The sequence below is a fragment of the Phaenicophaeus curvirostris genome, chromosome 3 (genome assembly GCF_032191515.1).
Source record: "Phaenicophaeus curvirostris isolate KB17595 chromosome 3, BPBGC_Pcur_1.0, whole genome shotgun sequence".
NCBI lineage: Eukaryota > Metazoa > Chordata > Aves > Cuculiformes > Cuculidae > Phaenicophaeus > Phaenicophaeus curvirostris.
The window spans coordinates 54,980,265-55,001,798 of NC_091394.1; the positions used below are offsets into that span (position 1 = coordinate 54,980,265).

A 21,534-nucleotide genomic window follows, 5' to 3' on the forward strand; every position below is an offset into this window, starting at 1 on the left:
TATTAACATGTCTTCCCTCCTCCTTCAACCCCGAGCAGCATGCTTGACAGCGCAAGTCGTCTGGATGAAGAGCATAAGCTGATCGCCAGGTATGCAGCAAGGCTGGCAGCAGAAACTTCTTCATCAGTAAGTGTTTTAATTAAAGGCAGGTACTTTCCTTCTGTCATGTTCCAGGGCCTTGGCAAAATCAGGGAAATTACATCTGGCAGTCTTAATGATTAATGGATTATTTTTCCTTATGCTTTTCATCAGCCACTGTTATGCTTTAGTAATAATACTTTTATGCAGTCCATTTAAACTGAAGAATCCACATACTAATGCACATAATCTATACACTAATGCAATGGTATTTTAACAGTTACAGCAGAAGGAATCTGATGTCTTGAACTTGAGAAGGACTAGAAAATATTGCATGCACTAGCTTTGTTAAAGGTTAATGATTTACTGCAATGGAAAAAATGGGGTGGTGAATCCATTTTATTCTTTAGTTCAAATATCACAGCCACTAGGGCCCTAAGTGCTGAGGATTTTAAAGAATGATCTTCAGCAGTATGACTGCAATGACCCCCTGCATTAGCCCTGGCTCCCATTTTCATTTCAGAGCAATGATTATTCTGCTCTATGTATCCCAACACAGAAGGTGATGACAGGCTAAAACCTCACTAACTATATTCTGGAATAAGAAAGAATGAGGCAGGAACCTAATTGAAGTATATAAAATCTTAAATGGCACAAATAAGGTCAGCCTACTCACTTTTTTTCCATCTCAGCACATTTTGTAGAACAAGGAACCGTAAGTGATGGTTAAGTGAAAAGCTGCTGGTCCAGAGTGCCAGGAAGCATATTTTCATACTGAGATTTACGCTGCAGGGTCAATTGAAAGGGCAAAATCAAGCACCACTCTTCATGTAAAAATCTTGAGTTGCATTCATCCCAAGTGAAGGCGGTGAAGATGAATCTGCTGCCCTGTGCAGCCATCTGTCATGGAAGATTTCACACTACCTGCAGTTGCAGGGGAAGAGGGGGGTGCACAGGTACTCCTGCTTTTCCAGCCCTGTCCAAATCAATCCTTTCCGGAGGTGTGACAAAGACTGTTTCAAATTTAAGGCAACCTGTAGGTGATGGCCCTGTTTCTGAAGAATGGTAATTCTTTATGGAAACAAGCTTGCCTGTTAGTAATGTCTCTGGGTAGAAACTAGTAGAAATGGATTGTATAAAACACATGTCTGTAATACGGGGGAAAGCTTAGGAAACAATATATAAGTAGCTTTTGAATAGAGCTGGTTTGAAGGAATATAGTGAATTTCTCTCTGCCATCCATCTGTGCACTTTAAACAAAAGACAGATGAAAAAGAGAAGGTTTCAGTGTACAGAAATGTGGCACCACATTAGGACCACAGTGGAAATTGATAAAGTTTTGCTAGTGAATCATAGAATCGTAGAATCACCAGGTTGGAAAAGACCCATCGGGTCATTGAGTCCAACCATTCCTATCTGCCACTAAACCATGTCGTTTTTGTTAAGGAACCAAATGTATTAATAACATTGGGCATTCAGGATGAAGATCCTCGTTCCCTCATATCAGTTGTGACATCCACCAACGTGTATCAGTTCTTCTTTAGGCACTACTCTGCTTCCCTATGGTTGGAGTGTTAATGGGAAAATGTACCCATACAGTAAACAGTAAGTGGTTACAGGCATACTTCCTTCCCCACAGACAGTGTTAACAAGTGTTATCACTGAGATATATCTTCACCCTTTCTGAGGATCCATTCCTGCAAGGTGCCACCTCCTGGAGGAGGCTCTGGAGTTACACTTCACAGAACTCTTATGGTGAGAAACACTCAGATCACAGCATTAACTCAGCAGGGTATTTCTCAGTGTCTGATTCTTTCAAATCAGAGTTAGAAATAAAGGGATGTTTTGGACAGATGTGAAACTAACACTAAGCGCCTTTCTTTGTGCTATCATTGATACAATACTGAAACAGAGGAGTGCAAACAAGCAAACCAGTATTTCGTTATTGCTGATGAACATGAAAAAAGAGCATAGTCCAATGAAGCTGTAGTGAGCACTGCCTAGTTTGGTAAATAATTTAATTCCCACTTCATTTTACCGGGGACAAAATGTTCTGCTATACCTGAAGGACTGGGCAGCAAGCTTTCCTGAATTATCAACGGAATGTATAGGAAAACTTGGCCAAGCGGGCCATGCAACCAGACCGAAAACTTGGTACAGCTTTCAGACTGAAGGTAAAACTGTACTTTCAAGAGAAGGGAACATCACTGCATTAGAAACACATCCCCTTCTTTTTGGAGAAGAGTGCTGGCTTTTGCTTGAGTGTATTCCTCTCGTCTGGAACATCAAAATTAAAAGCCATATGAGAGCAACTGCCTGCAGCAGTGCCATTGCCATTTATGATTGGTTCAGAGGAAGCTCCTTGAAGAAGCAATGAATGACAGGATGGCAAACACTGAGTCTTATTTACTCTAGCACTTGCTTTTACTAGCAATGTAGCCGTACTTGTATGAGCACAATATGGATGCTCTTTTTTTAGCATAGGCAAGCCTGGTACTGCATTTTCTGTAAGCAGACTTCAAAGAGAAGATCTGTGTTCAACTCATGGGTGCATGTTGGCTATTCCTCTGTTAATGTGACCTTCTCTTTTACTGCAGCAACAGGGTCAGCAGAGAGGAGCACCGGACATCTCCTTCACCATTGATGCAAACAAGCAACAGAGGCAGCTGATTGCAGAGCTTGAAAATAAAAACCGGTAAGCACCCACAAAGTACCTGGGTTTGTTCAGTCATATGTATTTTTGTTTGTTTTACCTCCTACATTTTTTACCACCTGCTTCTGTGCAGTATGCTTGTACGTGCACATACAACTCTCCCTACAAAAACTACAGAGTATTAAAAGGTTCACAGAATATGACAAAGGCTTTGAAATCCACAACCACCCTGTATTTTAATGAGTGTGCTGCTCAGTGATGTGATACAACCACTGATACTCTACTGTTTGCAGCTGCTGTTTGTTAAGAGTTTTTAAAAAAACCCATCCTGTTTCAAAACCAGATTAACTTTGGGATGGATTCTCTGTAGCACAATAACATGAAATGATAAAAGGATCAGTCACGCTGGTAATGTTATGCTCCCCTGCTTTTATTTGTGAAAAAGATGATTAAAGTTCTTTAGAACACAGTCTACCTGGGAAAAGTTTGCAGATAGGTTAGCAGCAAGTTAGGCTGCTGATCAAATGAGACGCTACATGCAAATACGACAAGACTGAGAGGGTCTGTCCAGGAGAAACAGGCCAGCGGGACCCAAAAAGGAGTGGCACCTGTTTGTTAGCAGCAGAGAATCTGTCCCTGAGTAAGAGACAGCCCGAAGCTGTGAAATATATGGCAGCAGAGCTCTGCCGGACTGTAAAATAGAGGCCAGACCAGACCAGATGGTTTCCTATTCCAAACTCTGCACTGCCTTCTGTCACCATGTAATGAGCCACCAGTTCCAGTCTCGATTTGTCTTTCATAGTGAGACTGCCTCCTGACCGTCTGCTATCCGGCACATTCTGAAGAAGAGAAATAATCCACAAAGGTTTCAACCTTGTGCTGCAAAGTTTTGTATTACCCTTTCAATACTGCTCCAGGGCTGGCAAGCCAGCCATAACAAGTCCTATTAAAGGGCTTCTCCATAAATTGTTGACTACTCTCAGATCTCTGCTTACACTGAAAGTATATTTTTAAGTGCAAAATACTTCCTCTGATACTCGAGAGGGCCGGATATTATTTTAGCTTTTGTGAAGTTCACAGAATCGCAGAATCACTAGACTGGAAAAAACCCACTGGATCATAGAGTCCAACCATTCCTATCAATCACTAAACCGTGCCCCTCAGTACCTCATCCATCCTCGTGTGGTGCTTGAGATGGTCATGGGGAAGAAATAGAAGGAAGCAATTTAATTAAGTATATTACTACTTCATAGCTGCCTCTTGATTTTTGAGACACTCAAAGAAATGCTTTCCTTTATGGTGAAATCCTAAAAGTTTATTCAAAACACCTCCAGAGACTGTTCCAGTGCTGAGGTCTTCTGTTGGTTGAAGCCTGGACATTATATCCACATTAATGAAGAGCTATATGCAGTCACACTTTTTTCTCCTTTTGCAATGTCCAGTGAGTTGGTTTTATGGAAAATTACTGACTTTTTGTCTTCTGCTTATTCTCTTCCCAAAGAGAAATCCTACAGGAGATCCAGAGGCTGCGACTTGAACATGAGCAAGCATCTCAGCCCACACCAGAGAAGGCACAACAAAATCCCACCCTCCTTGCAGAGCTCCGGCTCCTGAGGTAAGTTCGCAGCAGTAAAACCTCTAGCAATGACTGGGGCCAGCTAGTCATTCTCAATAAAAGAAGAAATAAGAGATAGGCCTGGCTTGCAGTTTTGGGGGCTTTTTTTAAGTAAATGACACAGCATGTATTTTTTCTCCACTTTTAGTGCAGGCTGTAGTCCTAAAAGTAATTAAGCTTATGCTTTAAGCAGCATGCATGAGGAATTTCACGTATTACTCAACTACATTAAATTAAGCATGTGCATTAGTGTTTGCAGAGTTAGGCCCTTAGGTCATTTGAAATAGGTCTCCACAGCCTTGTCCAAACACTATTAATTATATGGGGAAAAATGTTGTTCTGTCAGAACAAATGCTTCTACAAAGGCTTCTCACTTATGCTGAAGTAAATACAGAGCTACATGAAAATACAGACAGAAGTAGATGTTACATTTTGGAAAGTTACCCCGTGTGTTGAACTCTAAGGAGAGGTCACTTCTCTGTGCAGTACAAAACTAGGCACATGGGAATAGAGGAGCAGTGCCATCTGCAGCAGCTGAAGATTTAGAGGATCATTTCTTCGATTATCCCACCAAGATAAAAACATTAATATGGATGTGTCTGCATGTTAATTAGGATATTCTGCATGGATATACTAATTGTCATGTATATCACATTGAAGAAAACCAGTAGTCATTGGCCCAGATCTGTAGGCTCCCTGCAAGGCCTGAATTTTATGTTGTGAGCCAGACAGAGAATCCTGTAAGAACTATTCCAAATACTTCATGTGAGTAGAGAATGGACTGTACACACATTCTTTCTACTGAAACAATGCTAGACTAAATTTTACCTACCTCACTGAAAGCAGTTCTCACGTGAGAGGACTCAGGAACATTTTTGGCCACTTAGCTGCTGCTCACACAAGAAGTATTTTAGTGGTCAGATTCATTAGCAAAGGAAATTACTGTAAGAAATTGTGCTAAATTCTTTCTTTACATATACTATATAGTTTTGTTATTGTGTTTTCCACAGTAAAATATTCTTCTGTTTCATTACGAATTACATTTGCTTTTCAATCTGAAGAGAAATTAACTTCCTATGAGTGATTTTAGTATGTAATTACTCCTAGATATCTACAGGCAAGCGACATTTTGTGAGAGATAAAACTGTCTGTGATGAGAATGCATACACTTTATAAACTGCACCAACAATGTAGCTCCTATGTATCAAGCCTGAAGTCTAAGCAGGTTTAAGAGATTAGCTTTCTATGTAATTGTCAAATAAAATTCATTATCCTTAAAAAAAAATCGAATTATTGTGCGGTGTTATTGGAATGACTACTTAATTTTTCCCTCTTTTCAGTTTTGTTATACATATTAAAAGCTTAATAGCCTTATTTAAATTTCCTGACACAAGATGTCCCTAGGGCAGTGATGCTGAGTTCCTCAATTATGATATCTTTTCTGATTTAATATGCAGTGCCAGAGTTGTAACTTTTAATCCGTGAGTCTGTACTGCTTTGCATAAGTTCTAAAATGTTCATCATTTGAAAGGCAAAAGATTGGCTTTTGATTTACTGTGGAATTTCCATACTACCTCAAATTCCTAGACAAGATGCCACGAGGCTGTTCTTACCATGTGTAAAACATCAGGACTCAGAAGAGTTGCACTGATTTACATCTCTTACCCCACAGATTCTAGGGGTTTGAAGCAATTAGGGCAGTAGGGCAGTTTAGTTCACATAATACTAAGAGATGCTGGAATCCATGAATTATGTTGTAGGTGCCTGTCCCAGCATTTTTCACTAGCTACTGTAGTGTTGTGGACTCACTGAAATGAGGTTCTGAACACAGAGCATTCCTTAGTGATATCAGTGCTGTATTGGAGACAGGTTGGAAAGCCCATTACTTAAAAGAACTTTGTCTGGAGTACAGCAGGAGAAAAACATCAGAGGAGCAGCCTGTACATTGCACACTGCTTAGATCCTCTCTCTCTGTAGAAAGAATCTAAACCCCAGCAGAGGTCTGTGCTACGACCTGCCACTTCAAATTACGTGGATAGGATGTCTTATTTTTATTAGCGGTTTCTTAAACTCTGTTCCCTTTGTACAATTCATAGCATTTCCAACTAAGAAGAGCAGCACAGACAATTTGTAGCAGATTAATCCTCCAGAAGAGTAAATACAACTTGTCAGCATTACTATTGTATCCTATTACATGGATGAGAGATAGCACACATGAGCAATCCTGTAGAAATCAGTGTTCTTTATATCAGTAACTGCTCACACAACTTACAAAGAAGGCTCAAAATAAGGGTTTCTTATTGTCCTAATTATAGGAAATGTGCTTACTCTTATTGACTCTGGTGCTTTTTCATTTAGGATTAAATTGTCATGTTTTACATGTAGTACAGGGTTAATAACACACTGGTTTTATGTTATTTGCAACACAGTAGTGTATAAATTATACCTAATATGTATATTTTTCAACAGTAATGTTGTTAATTGTATCACAACTTCCAGGAGGCAACAATTTTGTTTTGTATTTATCATAGAATCATAGAATCATAGAATCATAGAATAGTTTGGATTGGAAGGGACCTTAAAGATCATCTAGTTCCAACCCCCTCTGCCATGGGCAAGGACATCCCACTATATCAGATTACCCAAGCCCACATCCAGCCTGGCCTTAAAAACCTCCAGGGATGGGGCATCCACAACCTATTCCTATGGTAATGGTAACCTATTCCAGTGTCTCACTGCTCTCATGGTGAAGAAATTCTTCCTAATGTCTAAACTAAATCTGCCCTGCTCTAGTTTATACCTGTTCCCCCTTGTCCTATCACCACAAGTCTTTATGAATAGTCCTTCTCCAGCTTCCTTGCAGGCTCCTTTCAGGTACTGGAAGGTCACTATAAGATCACCTTGTAATCTTCTCTTCTCCAGGCTGAACAAGCCCAGCATTCTCAGCCTGTCCTCATATGGAAGGTGCTCCAGCCCCTCGGATCATGCTTGTAGCCTTTCTCTGGACCTGTTCAAACAGCTCCATATCCTTCTTATGTTGAGGATTCCAGAACTGGACACTATACTCCAGCTGAGATCTCACAAGAGAGGAATAGAGGGGCAGAATCACCTCCCTCGACCTGCTGGCCACACTTCTTTTGATGCAGCCCAGGATACGATTGTCCTTCTGGGCTGAATACTTATGTAGAGATCTCTCACACAATTCAGTGATTGAACGTGCGACAGTGCTGAACCCCCATCCTGTGCAGTGGAGCTCTACAGAATCAAAGCTTTTCCCATTTATGTGGGCACAAACTGGCTCTCTCACTTGGAGTGACTCAGCACTGACTGCAAGTCCAAAGAACTGCTTTCAAGTAGTTTATCTCCGCTATGGGATAGTCTCATTCTTACTTTCAGAAAAAAAATAGAAACAAAGGCAAATCACCATGGTTTTCTGTCTGAATTTCTGAACTATCTTAGCTTCTCTCATATCTCACTCTGTTCAGTGCTGCTGCTGTAATTTCCTGTGCTTTAGGGCATGGTTTTAATTTCTCCTGTCAGCTAGTGAGGTTATTGACTAGAGAGATCCAAAGACAAACACTGCCAGACATTCCCACAAGGGAATGTAACACAAATTTGTTTGAACCTCATTTGTTCTTTGGAGAAGGGTCTGTGTTGGTGTCTGTCTTTTTCCTAATCATTGTATTGAGTCCCATGAATATTTTCAGTATAAGGAACTCCCTAGCTTTCCTGTAGCCCCATTTCTAAGCATTATGCTGAATTCATACACTGTGTTTGAATCTTGCAGTCTGGATGTATACCTCATAGTTTGGCTGGGGAAACACTGCAATTAAAAGCTGATGACACTGTGAGAGTAAACTTTGATGGTATCTACTTGTTTCTCAGGCAGCGGAAGGATGAGCTGGAACAGAGGATGTCTGCTCTCCAGGAAAGCCGGCGGGAGCTTATGGTTCAGTTAGAAAGCCTCATGAAACTGCTGAAGGTAGGGAGCTCTGTTTGATACTACCAAGGAGAAAAGACAGAGTGAAGCAAGAGAAGAGAGAGAGATGACCACAGAATTCTGCAGGACTTGACTACTTCCACCATTAAAACTTGTCTTTCTTTCCTGCTCTTTCTGGTTTTTTTGCTTTGGTCTTTCAATTCAAGGTTTTCGAATAATGTTTTTCCTGCAATAACACCACATCATCGTTGTCACCTACTGCTAAGCGGAGGGAACATTAGAGATAGACACAAATTATTGAAGAACTAATACAATACTTTGATGAATATTACAGCATAATGCAATACAGTCCCGTTTTCCTCATCTGCACAAGGATCTGGCTGCATCTGCAGATTTCATGCTAGTAATCTCTGGATCAGCCATTCAACAATGTCCAAAGACAAAATATTTTTTGGTCCAGTTTCAGGTGTTTTGTAGAGCTTACTCTGTTGAGAATATCAAATACAAAACAAAAAAAAGTGCGAAAAGAAACAAAACAACACATAAAATGAGGTAATTAATAACTGAAAAAAACAGCTCAGCACTGTATATTATTATCTACTCCAACTGACAGTACAAAATTGTTTTTACTAATTCCTTGCCCCTTCAGTTGCTAGTTCTGTCAGACCTGCCATTGGAGAACCATATATAACTCTTTGATCTTTGAGATGCTTCTCCAACAACACTTGGTCATTTTCATAAATGTAGAAACAAGCCCCTGTTAAGCAGAGGAAACATGCCTCAACAAAGGATCTCAGTTAAAAATGAAGATGCCAAAGAGCGTGCCCATTTTTAAGATGGACTAGGGTAAGATAGAAAAGGTATTTGTATTTGCAGAGTTCAGCCCTGTTTTACCTGATGCCCCTCAGGACAGAGGATACCAGAAATTCACATTGGATGAAAGAACTCTGACTAACATAAGAGTCTGTTTTGTTGCTGGCCATGCCAGATAAAATGAGTGCAAATATGGCTCTGATAAAAGCAGAAAGAATTTCACTGAAATCCATTTAGCAACGTATATTTGCATCAAAGTAGGAGTTTGACCCCTTATGCCATTTGCAACTCCTCAAGCACAGGTTTCTGCAGCCACGATGTAGGACTTGGTGGCACCTGAGCACCAGAGCCAACCAAGTAGCTAGCAGATTTTGGGGAGCTGGGAGTAGGCAGGACACATTTCGCTTTAACTATGAAATGCTGCAACATTACAACTGCTAGAACTAGCAGTCAGGGCTGCCTGCTGTCATTGCACTGCCTGAACCAAGAGAATTTGGTATAGGAAATGAAGGTAACTTTCTGCATGCTTTGTAGTGTTCTGGTGTTTCTAGATGTGCAGAGGTGGGACTACAACCTTGTCACATACCTTCGACTATCTTGACTGTAGCTTTAACGCTGTACTCCAAATTTGGCTTTGTTTTCTGTTCTTGGCTTAAATCCTGGCTAACCTCATGTGCTGATCCTCTTTTTCTCTAGGAAGAAGAATTGAAACAGGTAGTAAGTTACCTCCCTTTTGGAGGCTTCACTAACTCCTATATACAAATGTGTTCCTGTGATTCATTTTACTTCCTTTGCTTGAAATATGTGTGTGTTCTTTTGACTGAAATTAATGTTTTGCAATTCTTTCACACATTTTGTTCAAGTATCTTGTAGCAATTTTCACAATTAAACCTCTTAGCCCTCTAGAAAGTGAGTCATAGCTGCAAGGAGCCTTGATCTTTTTCTCACTCTTCTAAATAAGAACAAATGCGATATGGAAACCATCACGCAAATGTAGTGAAACCAACCTAGAATATGAATTAAAGAACACTTATACCACAGATAATATTTTGAAAATAAAATAGGAGTTTTGGAACTTTCAGAATTTAAATTAGATAAGGACAATGAGTTTGAAATCCTACTTTATCCAGAAAAAGTCAGAGCATTTTGTACCCATCTTTTAAAGCTGGCAGTGGTACTAGAAGTCCTGTGAAAATAATGTTTCTAAACTGCTTCTGCAAGCTAAATCAAAAATGGCCAATATTGCTAGATCAAAAGGGCAAGTATTTATGTTACTAGTGGTAAATCTTAGAAGATTTAATTGTTTCATTGATTATTGGTGTTGAAATAGATCTTGGAAAGATATTAGGAAAAAAACCTCACCTTTCAGACAGCAGTGTGATTTACGAGTCAAATAAAAAGTGTTTGTTTCTAACAAAATACACTGCTTTCATCAGAGGAAGCACTGTCAGAAGTCTGATGTGTTTGGTCTTTGGTAGAGCATGCAGAGTTTGTAGGTAATGCTCACCTTCATAAAGATAACATTTTGGCTAATTTTTGTATACCATCCATCTGTTGCACCAGAAGGAAAATACCTGAGCAAACAACACCTCTGCGTAAGGGCCATATTTTTGATTCCTATATAACGGTATTAAAATATCTTCCATTCACCAAAGAGAAGTTTCCAATGTGACAAGAGTTTCCTTATCATGTAAAATGTTCACTGGGCAGTGTAAGTGAAAGCACGTTTTCAGGCTACTATGTTTTTTTTCTTCTGAGAGTAATAGCCTCACTGAATACCAGACGATGATGCTAAGGAATTACTCTCACATTTTCCATGAAATGATCCTCATTACACTATGCCATTTCATGATCTGTTGAGAGAAACAGGATTAAATTAATTTCTGGAGGAATTCAATTGGAATGAGCAGCCTGGCAATTCATCTAATGCTTATGAACTTTCTATTCCTCTGCTGCCCTTCCTTGGGAAAGGATAATGAGTGCTTCAAATCCGTGTCATTTGATGAGGCTGTGAGATAGGCTTTCCCCATTTGTCATCCCAGTTCAGTTCCGGCAGAGGGAGCAATGGGCTAAAGCTCCTGAAAAGCCAGTTTTCACTTCAAACATTTTATCCTAAGCATGCGTGGCATTTGATAGTGGGAAATCTTTTCTTGTCAGGCAAGAGTTAAAATACACACCAGGTTGACTAGGGATAGCGAGTTAAATAAAATACATGGAAGTTTTCCTAGAAGGCATGAGAGCTTTTGGACTGCACATAAAATACAAGATAAAATCTGCAGCCATCCACTTATGTGTGGTGGCTGTGGTTGCTCCTTTTTCAGCATGCCTTGGTCCTCAGCTGGTGGTGCTTCTGAGGTTTGGGAGCAATTTGGTGCTCAGTTTCTCTGCTGACATTACCAAGACGCCACTACTGATTATCATGGCAGGTTTCAGGCCATTATCACTAGCCTGTGAAAACCTACTTTTCTCCTTGCAACGACTAAGTAGGAATCCAGTCCTAATAGCACTTTATTTTCACAAACCTGGGCTGAGGGGGATCTAAATGTGTAAAATACAATTAAACTGTTCACCTCTCTGAAGTCAGGCATTCCCTAATATCCACCTATATCAACTTGCTGTTCATCAGCTCTGTCTGATACTGCCCAAACAATATAAAAAGAGAGGAGTTTTTTACTGGACAGGGGACTCCAAAGGCTTCATCTCCCTGCACTTCCCAAACAGTTTGTTCCAACACCGAAAGCTACAGATAAGAGAGCACTGTTTATCATAAACACAAAATCTCTGTCATAGCTGCAAAGCAGACCCAAGGATAAGCACTGCTTTGCGGCAGCTTTTACATTTTCTCTTGTGGGAAAATTCCAGCGAAGAAGTACTGGCAGGCATCTGTTATTTTTAGTAAATAAAATGCCTGTTCTGAAGTTCATTCCTTAAATGTGACTAGGAAGCAAATTTTGTCCGGTTTTTTCTCATCTTCTCTGGAAGTTCCCACTGTTGTTGGCATTCCCCAGAACCAAGATGAAAAGCAAAAGGGAGCTAAGGAAAAAGGGCAAGCAAAAGAGGGAGCCGGGAACCAGAAATTCTTTTGCAAAGTTGTTTAACAGAGGATAAAACATTCCCCATCGGGGTAAGAAAGGACGTAGCTGTAGCTCCCAGGTCCCCTGCCTAATGTGCCATGGGTGAGAACTCCAAGAATGCTGGAGCATCTCCAGGTTGCTCTGTGCCCTGCCTTTGGAGGACTAGAGATCTGCATTTCCACTGCAGTGGGTACAGATGATTCCAGAAACAGGAGAGCATCTGGCCCTTATACATTCAACTTTCCTTTCATCCATCATTTAAATGTTCTAAAACTGATCATTAAAGGAATTATAAGTATTAAAACCTCCGTTCTCCCATCAGTAATGTGCTTATTGCTCATAAACCTAATTTGCCCTTGATGTCTCTCTGGTGATAATGTCTCTCAGAAAGGGGTAGTAGGAGAAAAGAACAAACAGCTTAGTATTCCAATACATTATTTATGGGGCAGGATTTCATAAAAATCTCAAGGGCAATGCTGCACTCCTCCTGCAATGAGCTGCTATTGTCTCTTTTTAGAACATATTTGCCAAACCATATCAGGGCTTCAGTGGCAGCCCTACAGAAGTCAGAATAGATGGCATGGGAAAACATAAGAAATCCTTTCTGAATTCCAAAAATAAAACCAGAGTGAGGGAAACACCAGCCCTCAGGTTACTTTTCACTGTAAACAACCAGGCAGCAGTTCCCCTCTAGCAGCACTCAAGCCACCTCCGTCCTTGGCATATACCAAACAGAAGTTTTCTGTCAAAAGCCATGTGCAGTTTGGTGTGGGTTCCAGCATTTGAATTTCCTTACATGGGTACATAAGCCCAGAGGTTTTGAAACAGTAGATGAAAAGGGCACTGTGTCTCTTTATTATTCACTGAGCTGTGTTTGTAAAAATTACTGTTTTCTAAAGTCTTGAATTTCAGCTGATCCTAACTGTGAGATGCTACCAGCATGGCCTTTATGTTACTGGTGTTAAAACATTTTCATTTCCAGTAGCCGAACCCATAGCAGGAGTTTATATGACCCTATCGCCACAGTGTTTTGGGAGTCCCTGAGTATGTCCTGTACAGTGAAGAAGTTAATAGTGTACATTTTAATAGTAGCTTAAAATAGTTCTCTAGGTCCAAATAAAAAGCATAAAGCTCTATTATTTATCACAAGTGTCACACTTTATTTGACTGAGAGGTTGCACATACCATGAGCTTCTCCTACAGGGAGATGGAGGGCAGGGCTGTAATCAGCTTTCACTGCAGTGCTCTGATGGAAGGAGCGGCTTCAGTCTCTTGTCCAGGCTGAAAGTCATGTTGGTGCCAGCATCTTTCCCCTTCTCGCAACCTGAATGGGTTATGTTTTATCAAACATGCATGCAAACTGGGGGAGTGAGAGAGGGAAGAGGGCAGAGAGAATATCTGTTCTTTGGTGTTTACTAACTTGGATTATTTCATTTAGCTGACTGACATTTTCCCATGCTTAAAGGAAGTCAGATTTTGACTCATATCTTCCTACTTACTATTTTTCTACATGGAAGCATTGCTGTCTACTAACAACTGACTTCAGTTTTTCTTTTAGCAAAATTAACGTAACCCAACTTACCTACAAACAGCATGATGGCTTTAAGCTGAGGGACTGGGGACAAGGACAGCAGGACACAAGGACTCTTGCAAAGACCTGTTTAACCCCTTGTGATTGTTCTGCAGACCCAAGGGGCAGGCTCCCCACGTTCCTCACCCAGCCACACTATTAGTCGACCGATTCCGATGCCCATCAGGTCTGCCTCTGCCTGCTCCACCCCAACCCACGCACCTCAGGACTCTCTGACCGGAGTGGGAGGAGATGTGCAGGAAGCCTTTGCACAAAGTAAGTCTCATTAATAGCTTGTCTGAGGTACTTAGAGACTGTTTGAAGAATCATTATTTCTTGTGATTAATGACTAAATGAGCTCGAGCTTCTGAGTTGCATTCAATAAAACAAAACCACAAAAAAAAATCTGCAACATCTGTGTCTAGCCATAGAAAATCAACTTTGTCAGCCATCAGACTTTTCTGCCAAAGTGAGCAGGTAAGCAGAAACTGGACAATGATGCCAATTAATGGATTTTGTGGTAAGAGGGAATTTTGATGCAAGATGGTCAGACCAGTTATCAGTGTTCTGTTAACCAGAAGAGGAATTGCTATTGACTTCAACAAGGCATTGTCAGTGTGTTTGGATTTAAGGGAAGACATTTCTAGGAATAAGTGATACAATCATAGAATTAGTTCAGATGGAAAGGGCTGTTGTAAGTCACAGTGTCCTTCTGCTGCAAGAAAGAGGGCTTCAAAGTGAGATTAGACCTCTTAACCAGTTGAGTTCTGGGTGGCTCCTGGCACACTATTTCCACAGCCTCTGTTCCAATGTTTGACCATGCTTACTGTGTAAGTGTTTGTCTTTGTATCTGACTGGAACATCCCTTGATGCAACTTGTCTCTGTTGTCCCTTGACCTTTTGCTTTGAGCCTCTGAGAAGGGTACAGTTAGACTAGATGGGAATCGAGTCTGGAAGTCTAGGTGAACTCTTCCTTTGCATCTAGAAAACTTCCATGGGCTGCACTATGTTTCTCACTCCTCTTTCCACTCGTATCCATTAACAATAAATGTTAAACTGTCCTGAATTTCTAAGGCCACAGATTAAATGATTGTGTTGAATACTAAAGAAGTAAGTAGTCTATGTGATCTAAATGAAGAAATATCCTGAATATCCTTTCTTTTTCAAATCTGCTCTCTCCTAAAATATTTACATTACTACAGTTCTTTTATTTGAATACATTCTTCCCTGTTTCCCTGGTACAAATCAAATGTAACTGGAGCCCTGGAGTTCCTCTGCTACAGTGGAAGCATGTTTGTGTCTCAGTTCAGCCTTCTCATGCACCTTTCCCCTTGGCACTTGTGCCTGTGTGTATCTTACAACAAGGTTGAATTTATCAAGAACTTTCTACTAAAGCACTAGTCAATTCATGTATTGAACATGTTTTACCAAGGCGTAATTCCTAGTCCCAGCTTAACAGGTTGCTGGATGTCTCCTTTTCTGTGGCAAAAGAAACAGGCAAGATGTGGGTTTTTTTCTTTCTGATGTAAAAAAAAAAATCTGCAGGCAAAAATATGAAGCACTAACCCCTACTTTGTTATAGGACAGGTTATTCCAGTAAGATAAATAATGTAGTGGCCACAATAAAATATCCATAAATAATACTAAGGCTGTCTCAAGCAAATGCTTTTTTTAAGTATATAAATCTGTTCAAGAGAAAAAGCAATATAGAAAGGTAAGAGATCACATTTACAAACTGCTGCATTAGATAAATATCTGGCTTTATGTCATTATTTTCCATATTCTCTAGATGGGAAGGTCAGACCTAAAGAACTTGAAGCCAGCTGTTCTGTCACATCTTGACATACGATTTTGTTAGGGGGAGGTGGTCTGAGATTTTTATGGCTCTATTCTGTGCTACAGAAACAGGGATCTACCTATATACGCACAATGCAGACAAGCCGTGGTTAAAGCATGGTTTCTTCTGTGGTTTTTTTTATCTTCCATAGTGTTTGCAATAGTTCAGAGATACAGAATTGAGAAGACTTTAGAAAGGGAATGGCTATCTGAGTCCGTGTATAAGAGACAGATTAACTAATTTACTTTCTAGTAACTGTTTGCTAATGGATATATTAAAAAGAAAATGTTTAGGATTTGGGGAAATTTTTTAAATGTATTCTTTTACATTCAGCCAGTTTTGAAGAATCTACAGCGATCAAATCCTGCCAGCTCCTGTGAATAGTCCAGTCTGGAAGATTAGAGATTCTGTGGGATGTATTGATTATTCAGCTACAATATGAGCTATGTTTGGGATTTGAGGGAGTTAATAACACGTTGCCCACAGCCTGCTCCTAGGAAGAGTATTTCATGCAGCTCACAAGGATCTTTCATGATTGATGGTTAAGGGAATATTGCCAGGTCCAGCAGGGAAGCACGTCTAGATCCATTATTAGAAAGAGTTTAAAAGCAGCCTGCGGCTGTTTGGAGAGGGAATGGTTCCTTTATTTAAAAAAAAAAAAAAAGAAGTGAAAAAGTAAATTATGGAATATACAAGGAAGTCCTTGAGCTACAGGAAAGGCTGAGAGGGAGCGAGGATGAAAATACCATATCGGTCTTGACGAGGTCAAGTGTGTTTCTTCAACATTTGCCATAATTAACTGGCAAATACCTAGCAATAATGGTGTCATTAAACAGAGCTGTGGGAACTTAGAGAAAACATTTCATTTCTTCCCTCCTCCCCCACAGGCATTTTAAATGAGTTCATGCTGGATTTAATCTTCCAGGCCTGGTCTGCTGGTGTCACCACACAAATGCAACCTTGATGGCAATGAATAATCTCCATATATCTGGCATTGTGATTAAATGAAGCATGAGGGCAGGCTTCTGCTCTTGCATACTGCATAAGTAAATGAGACATTCTGCAGAGAACTCTTCTGCACGTGTCCCTTGTAAAGACTTTGATACCCTGAATTATCACAATGGCAGCTTACAGCAGGGCTAAAACTGCTTTCAAGAGGAAAACATATGCCTTGTGAAGAATATTAACACTGTTGTGTCTGTCTCTTGCTTCAGGTGCAAGACGGAACTTAAGAAATGATTTGCTGGTAGCAGCAGATTCAATCACCAACACCATGTCTTCTTTGGTAAAAGAACTAAATTCTGGTGAGTAAGGCTGACAAGGGTGGATAGTCACCACATTGACGTTTCACATTTGAAAAAATGGGAGGTGGAAAAATATAAACTAGTAAAAAAGCAGTGTAATGTGTTTTCAAAGCTCTTTATGCCTTTAGAAAAAAAATCCCTAAATAACAGCTTCAGGAATACAGCAGTTCTGAAGACCATGGATGTAGAGGTGCACCTGCATACAGTGAAAATGTTGAGGAGTTTGTGATTCCACGTGGAGTGACATTTTGCTGTTCAGAAGTTTTATTCAGTACAGAACATATAGGACCTGTTGTAAAATGCAGTCTGTAGTAGTCTTATAAAAATATCCTACCTTGTAACCAAGATAAATAAAAGCTTTGCTATTCTGTCCCACCACAAGAAGGAAGTAATTAGCTCTGCAGATATATATTTAGAATGAGATACTGTTACTCATTATGAGGAGGTGGCATTCTAAATTTGAAAGGCAGAGACAAACTTGGAGCAATAAGCAAGTATACTTACTCTTGTGAAAGTTAAATGGAACCATGTTGTCACCTTTTGCTTCACAGAAGTGGGCAGCGAGACAGAAAGCAATGTGGATTCCGAATTTGGACGAACTCATTTTGATGACCTTGTTCCATCCCCAACATCTGAGAAGGCTTTCCTCGCTCAGATCCATGCCCGGAAGCCAGGGTACATCCACAGTGCTGCTGCCACCGGCTCCATCCGCAGTGACATGTGGGTACCTGCTCAATTCACCTTCTTAATCTTACTATTTTTCCTGTTGAAAACAATATGCAGCATCTTCTCTCCCTCTTAACTATCTCATTACCAAAAAAAAAAAAAGCCTAAATCCAAATGAGGACAGCTTCATAGTTAGGTGGTAATGAGCTCTGTAAACAAGGCAGAACTTAGGTTGCCCTCAGCAGTGAGCTGTCTCACATCCAGCCTGATATACTCAGGCAGCATGGAAGCTGTGGGACAACTGTGCTCCATAGTATACCCTGCAGTCCCGTTCCCTGCTTAGCCATACTAAGTGGCCTGTAGGAAGCAATGAGGAAAAAAAAGTTTTTAAGTGGAAAAAACAGAATGCTTTTCATTGATCATCTCAATTGATCGATGATCAATTTATTTTGAGAACCTGAATCTCCCAATCAAAGGCAACAGGCATCTTTCCAGTTATTTTTAGTTCAACCTCTTTGTGTCAAGTTATTGAGAACTTTGGTTACACATTTCTGTAGGGCTGTACGCCCAAATGCCTTCAGCATAATATGGCCTTTGGTCTATTTACTTCATCAATACCAGACCACTGGAGAGGGGAAGTAGCAGAAGTGTTTTCAACTGCCAGGGAAATACTAACCAACAGAACATATGGTTGGACTAGGAGTGTCCCGCAGTCCTCATACCTTACAATAAAAGAAAGTTTTGGCAACTCTGAATGTCATTCATCTCAGGAGGCTATTTATTAATAATTGTCTTTAGGGTTACAGAAGATGGAGACCCCTATGTTAGAGCAGATGATGAAAATTATGAGAATGACTCTGTCCGCCAGCTGGAGAATGAACTGAAAATGGAGGAGTACCTGAAGCAGAAGCTGCAGGATGAGGCGTACCAGGTAGGAGAAGGACACAAGCCACCCATACCTCTCCATAAGTGAGGAAGGTAACGCTCCAGACCTGCCCAGTGTATTTCTTAACCTGTCCTGGGCCCTGCGGTGTGATTTCTTCTCAGTTACTAGAGCAGTCACATTCCAAAAACTGCTGTTGTTCTCTTCCACAGACACACATGCATCTAGCCTTTGTATATATCCAGGAAGACCACACAGCCTGAGGCACACAACAGTAGTCCTTAAGCTTACTAGGGCATCAGGTGGGACAGTATTGAGCTTGTCCTCTCCCAGTGCCTACCAAGTTGCTTAGATTTAGATTATTTTTTTCTGCAGTAGCGAAAAACATTCATAATGGTTTCTCCAGTGTGAACTGAAGTTCAAGTACAGTCTGTGTGTTATTTTCATTGTCAGAATCTGGAAGGAGAGGAAAGGGTCTGAAATCAGTTGCATCCCAGAGGACCGAGTATTCAACAAGCACATTCCTATAGATCTGTCATTAAGAACCCACTGAGTGTCACGCCCTGGACCTATGAGCCACATGCTCACATCCAAGCCTGCCTGGGGGGGATTTGTTTATCTGTGCAGTGATCTGGGAGCCAACAAGGTCACTCTCAGGAGGAAAATCAAAAGCAATATTTATTCTGGCTCTGACCAAAATACTTGGGTGCACAGACGAGACATCACGTGCAACTTCCTAAAGTTACAGGAACAAATCCCAACCTGTTTAGATCACAGTCTGACCCTTGAACGCAACTGAGGTCACTCAGATCTGGTCTGACACGCACAGTGTAAGGTAGCAGGAGGGAGACAGAAAGAGAGAGAGACAGAGATAGAGAGAGGGAGAGAAAGGGAAAAGGAAAGAAATCACCACATTGATGGGAAGCAGCAGTTCCTCACAAGCATGTGGTCGCTGCAGCTGCTTCTTCCAGGCCAGATCATCCAGGCTGGTCCAATCGAGGGGATGGGCAAGAGAGAGCATGAGAGAGAGTGCGGGAGTCAGAGCACAGAGCCACCTGCATGGTTCCTTGCGGGTTCTTTTATAGGGCCAGTCTGACCCCCATCATCACATGTTGGGGTGGTCTTGCCACGTCTTCTGTGATGGTCCGGCCCGGCAGCCTGGTGGGTGGAAGAAGACTGGGGCTGGGTTGGGTCAGCACCCGCCACTGCGTCACCTCCCCCTATAGCAGCAGCTCCAGACCTTGAGCTCGGCCTGGCAAGGGGGAGCGGTGCTTGCTCCTGCACCTCCCCTCCATTGAACCTAGTGCCACAGACGAGGCCCTCAGGTGAAATCCCAAGTCCTTGGAGAGCTCTGCTGCTGCACCACCTCCACTATTCGTTCCTGGCACCACAAAACAAACACACAAATGGCCAGCCTTCAGACAAACTGTGTAAGGCAAAGAAAGAGGCCAAGTCAAGCTTTACACTGAGGAATCTTTCAAGGGTTATTTGTTTAAGAGTCTGAGTACAGCAAATCTGCCAAAGGGATGTGGAATTCTGTAATTCTGAAAGATCTGTCTTGTCTGTGTAATGGTCTTCACATCTGTCTAATGTGATAGACTTGACAGTTTTTAAGTCATTTTGATTTGGGTCATCCTGTTATAAAATTCATTAATTCTTACAATGTTGGTAGTAGCTTTGGTAGGAGGGCATAGGCAGCTCAATTATTTAGGAGCAGAGCTGAAGCAATTAAAAATAACTGTTTTCCCATATGATGATCAATTAAAAATTGGAACTCACCTCTGCAGAGTGTAACAGAGACCAAAAGTGTAAACTGACTAAAAAAGAGGATTAAGCAGGTACTGAGAGATCAGATGTGTGGAAATAAGGTTCAGAAGCACCTTCTGGCCTTTTTACCTTGTAGTTTTTCTCTGGTGTCTGCTGCTAGTCACTTTGGAAACAAGAATACGAGACTGATGGGCTTATGATCAAATGAAGAATTGCTGCTATTTTGGTCTTCTTTTCTGTAAAGCTGCTAGGATAAGTTATTCTTGCAAAAGTTCATTGACTGCTATCAAAATTACAGGCAGTTTTGAGGTTGATAGGAGCATCATTTTTGTTGTTGTTGTTTACCTAGGGTCTGCTAGATGTTCATAGTAGCCTGCCAAAAGCTATTTCATTGCAAAGTTCTTTAAGGACTCGATGACAGGAGCCAAATTGTTATATACTGTCTACCAAGGCCACAGTGGGTTGCATAGTTTTTTTGGTCACAATTTTTTATCCAAGAAATGACCAAAATGACAGCCTTTAAACTTCTGAACAGGATGAGCAGCTACTGCTGATGTAATGGAAAGTAATTGTCAGTTATAAAGATGGAGTACCTCAATGGTGACAACTGTCAAGCATGAAATAATAAATGTTATTATTGCTGGTAAAAATTCCATTTTCTCTAGTAAGAACGATGGACTGATTTGACTGTACTTTGATTACAGCACAGAAGTGCAATATATGGCAAAAGTGTTACATAAGTTTCACAAGTTAAAACAGGATTTCATACACGCAAAAAATTAAATATGAATGTGCACTGCAAAATTAGGGCATTTGTTGTGCAATAGAAGTTATACACGTCACTCCATAGAACTGGGTGCTACTCTTGCTTCAGTCAAAACAGAGCTTTTCTACAGTCTTCTGACAACATTCCCTGAAGAAAGTGAGGAAATCTCCCTATCAATGTCAGAGTAAAACTCCTTTTGAATTTAGGTCAGCTGAGTCTACACCCAGGTGAACTTTGTTCCATGTTGTTTTACATGATTATTTCATACTGGGGGGGGGGAAAAAAACAACAAACGAACAGAAATAGAGAAAGGCTTTTTTCCCTTTCAAAAATGTATTCGCTGAGGGGAGAGGAAGAAATTTCATTATGTATTAATAATACAATTTCATTATTTACTTTACTGTCTGTAAGATTGTCGTCTTCTATCAGGCAATGATTTGACTGTAGTATCTTGTAAGTAGAAACTATTTAGAACCGATAACCCCGAACCCAAAGCGTGCAATGTGCTAAGTCCTTTCCATTATGGCTGATGCCCTTCTGGTTAGGGAGTGGGTTTAAAGCAAGCAAG

At 40.8% G+C, this 21,534-nt stretch overlaps 1 protein-coding gene across 16 annotated transcripts in view; it reads left to right on the plus strand.

Annotated features, from left to right (window-relative positions):
* The window catches only part of DTNA (dystrobrevin alpha), a 222,407-nt gene that overhangs the window by 190,022 nt on the left and 10,851 nt on the right, over window positions 1–21,534 (plus strand). For 8 of the 16 annotated variants that reach the window (XM_069854059.1, XM_069854058.1, XM_069854056.1 and 5 more), the window contains 9 exons: window positions 39–126; window positions 2,676–2,773; window positions 4,233–4,346; window positions 8,232–8,328; window positions 9,796–9,816; window positions 13,860–14,019; window positions 16,795–16,884; window positions 17,436–17,604; window positions 18,349–18,481. In XM_069854059.1, coding sequence (XP_069710160.1) covers window positions 39–126; window positions 2,676–2,773; window positions 4,233–4,346; window positions 8,232–8,328; window positions 9,796–9,816; window positions 13,860–14,019; window positions 16,795–16,884; window positions 17,436–17,604; window positions 18,349–18,481 — 970 coding nt within the window. The remainder of the gene's footprint in view (window positions 1–38; window positions 127–2,675; window positions 2,774–4,232; window positions 4,347–8,231; window positions 8,329–9,795; window positions 9,817–13,859; window positions 14,020–16,794; window positions 16,885–17,435; window positions 17,605–18,348; window positions 18,482–21,534) is intronic. The other 8 variants (XM_069854060.1, XM_069854068.1, XM_069854063.1 and 5 more) reach the window with 2 other exon arrangements.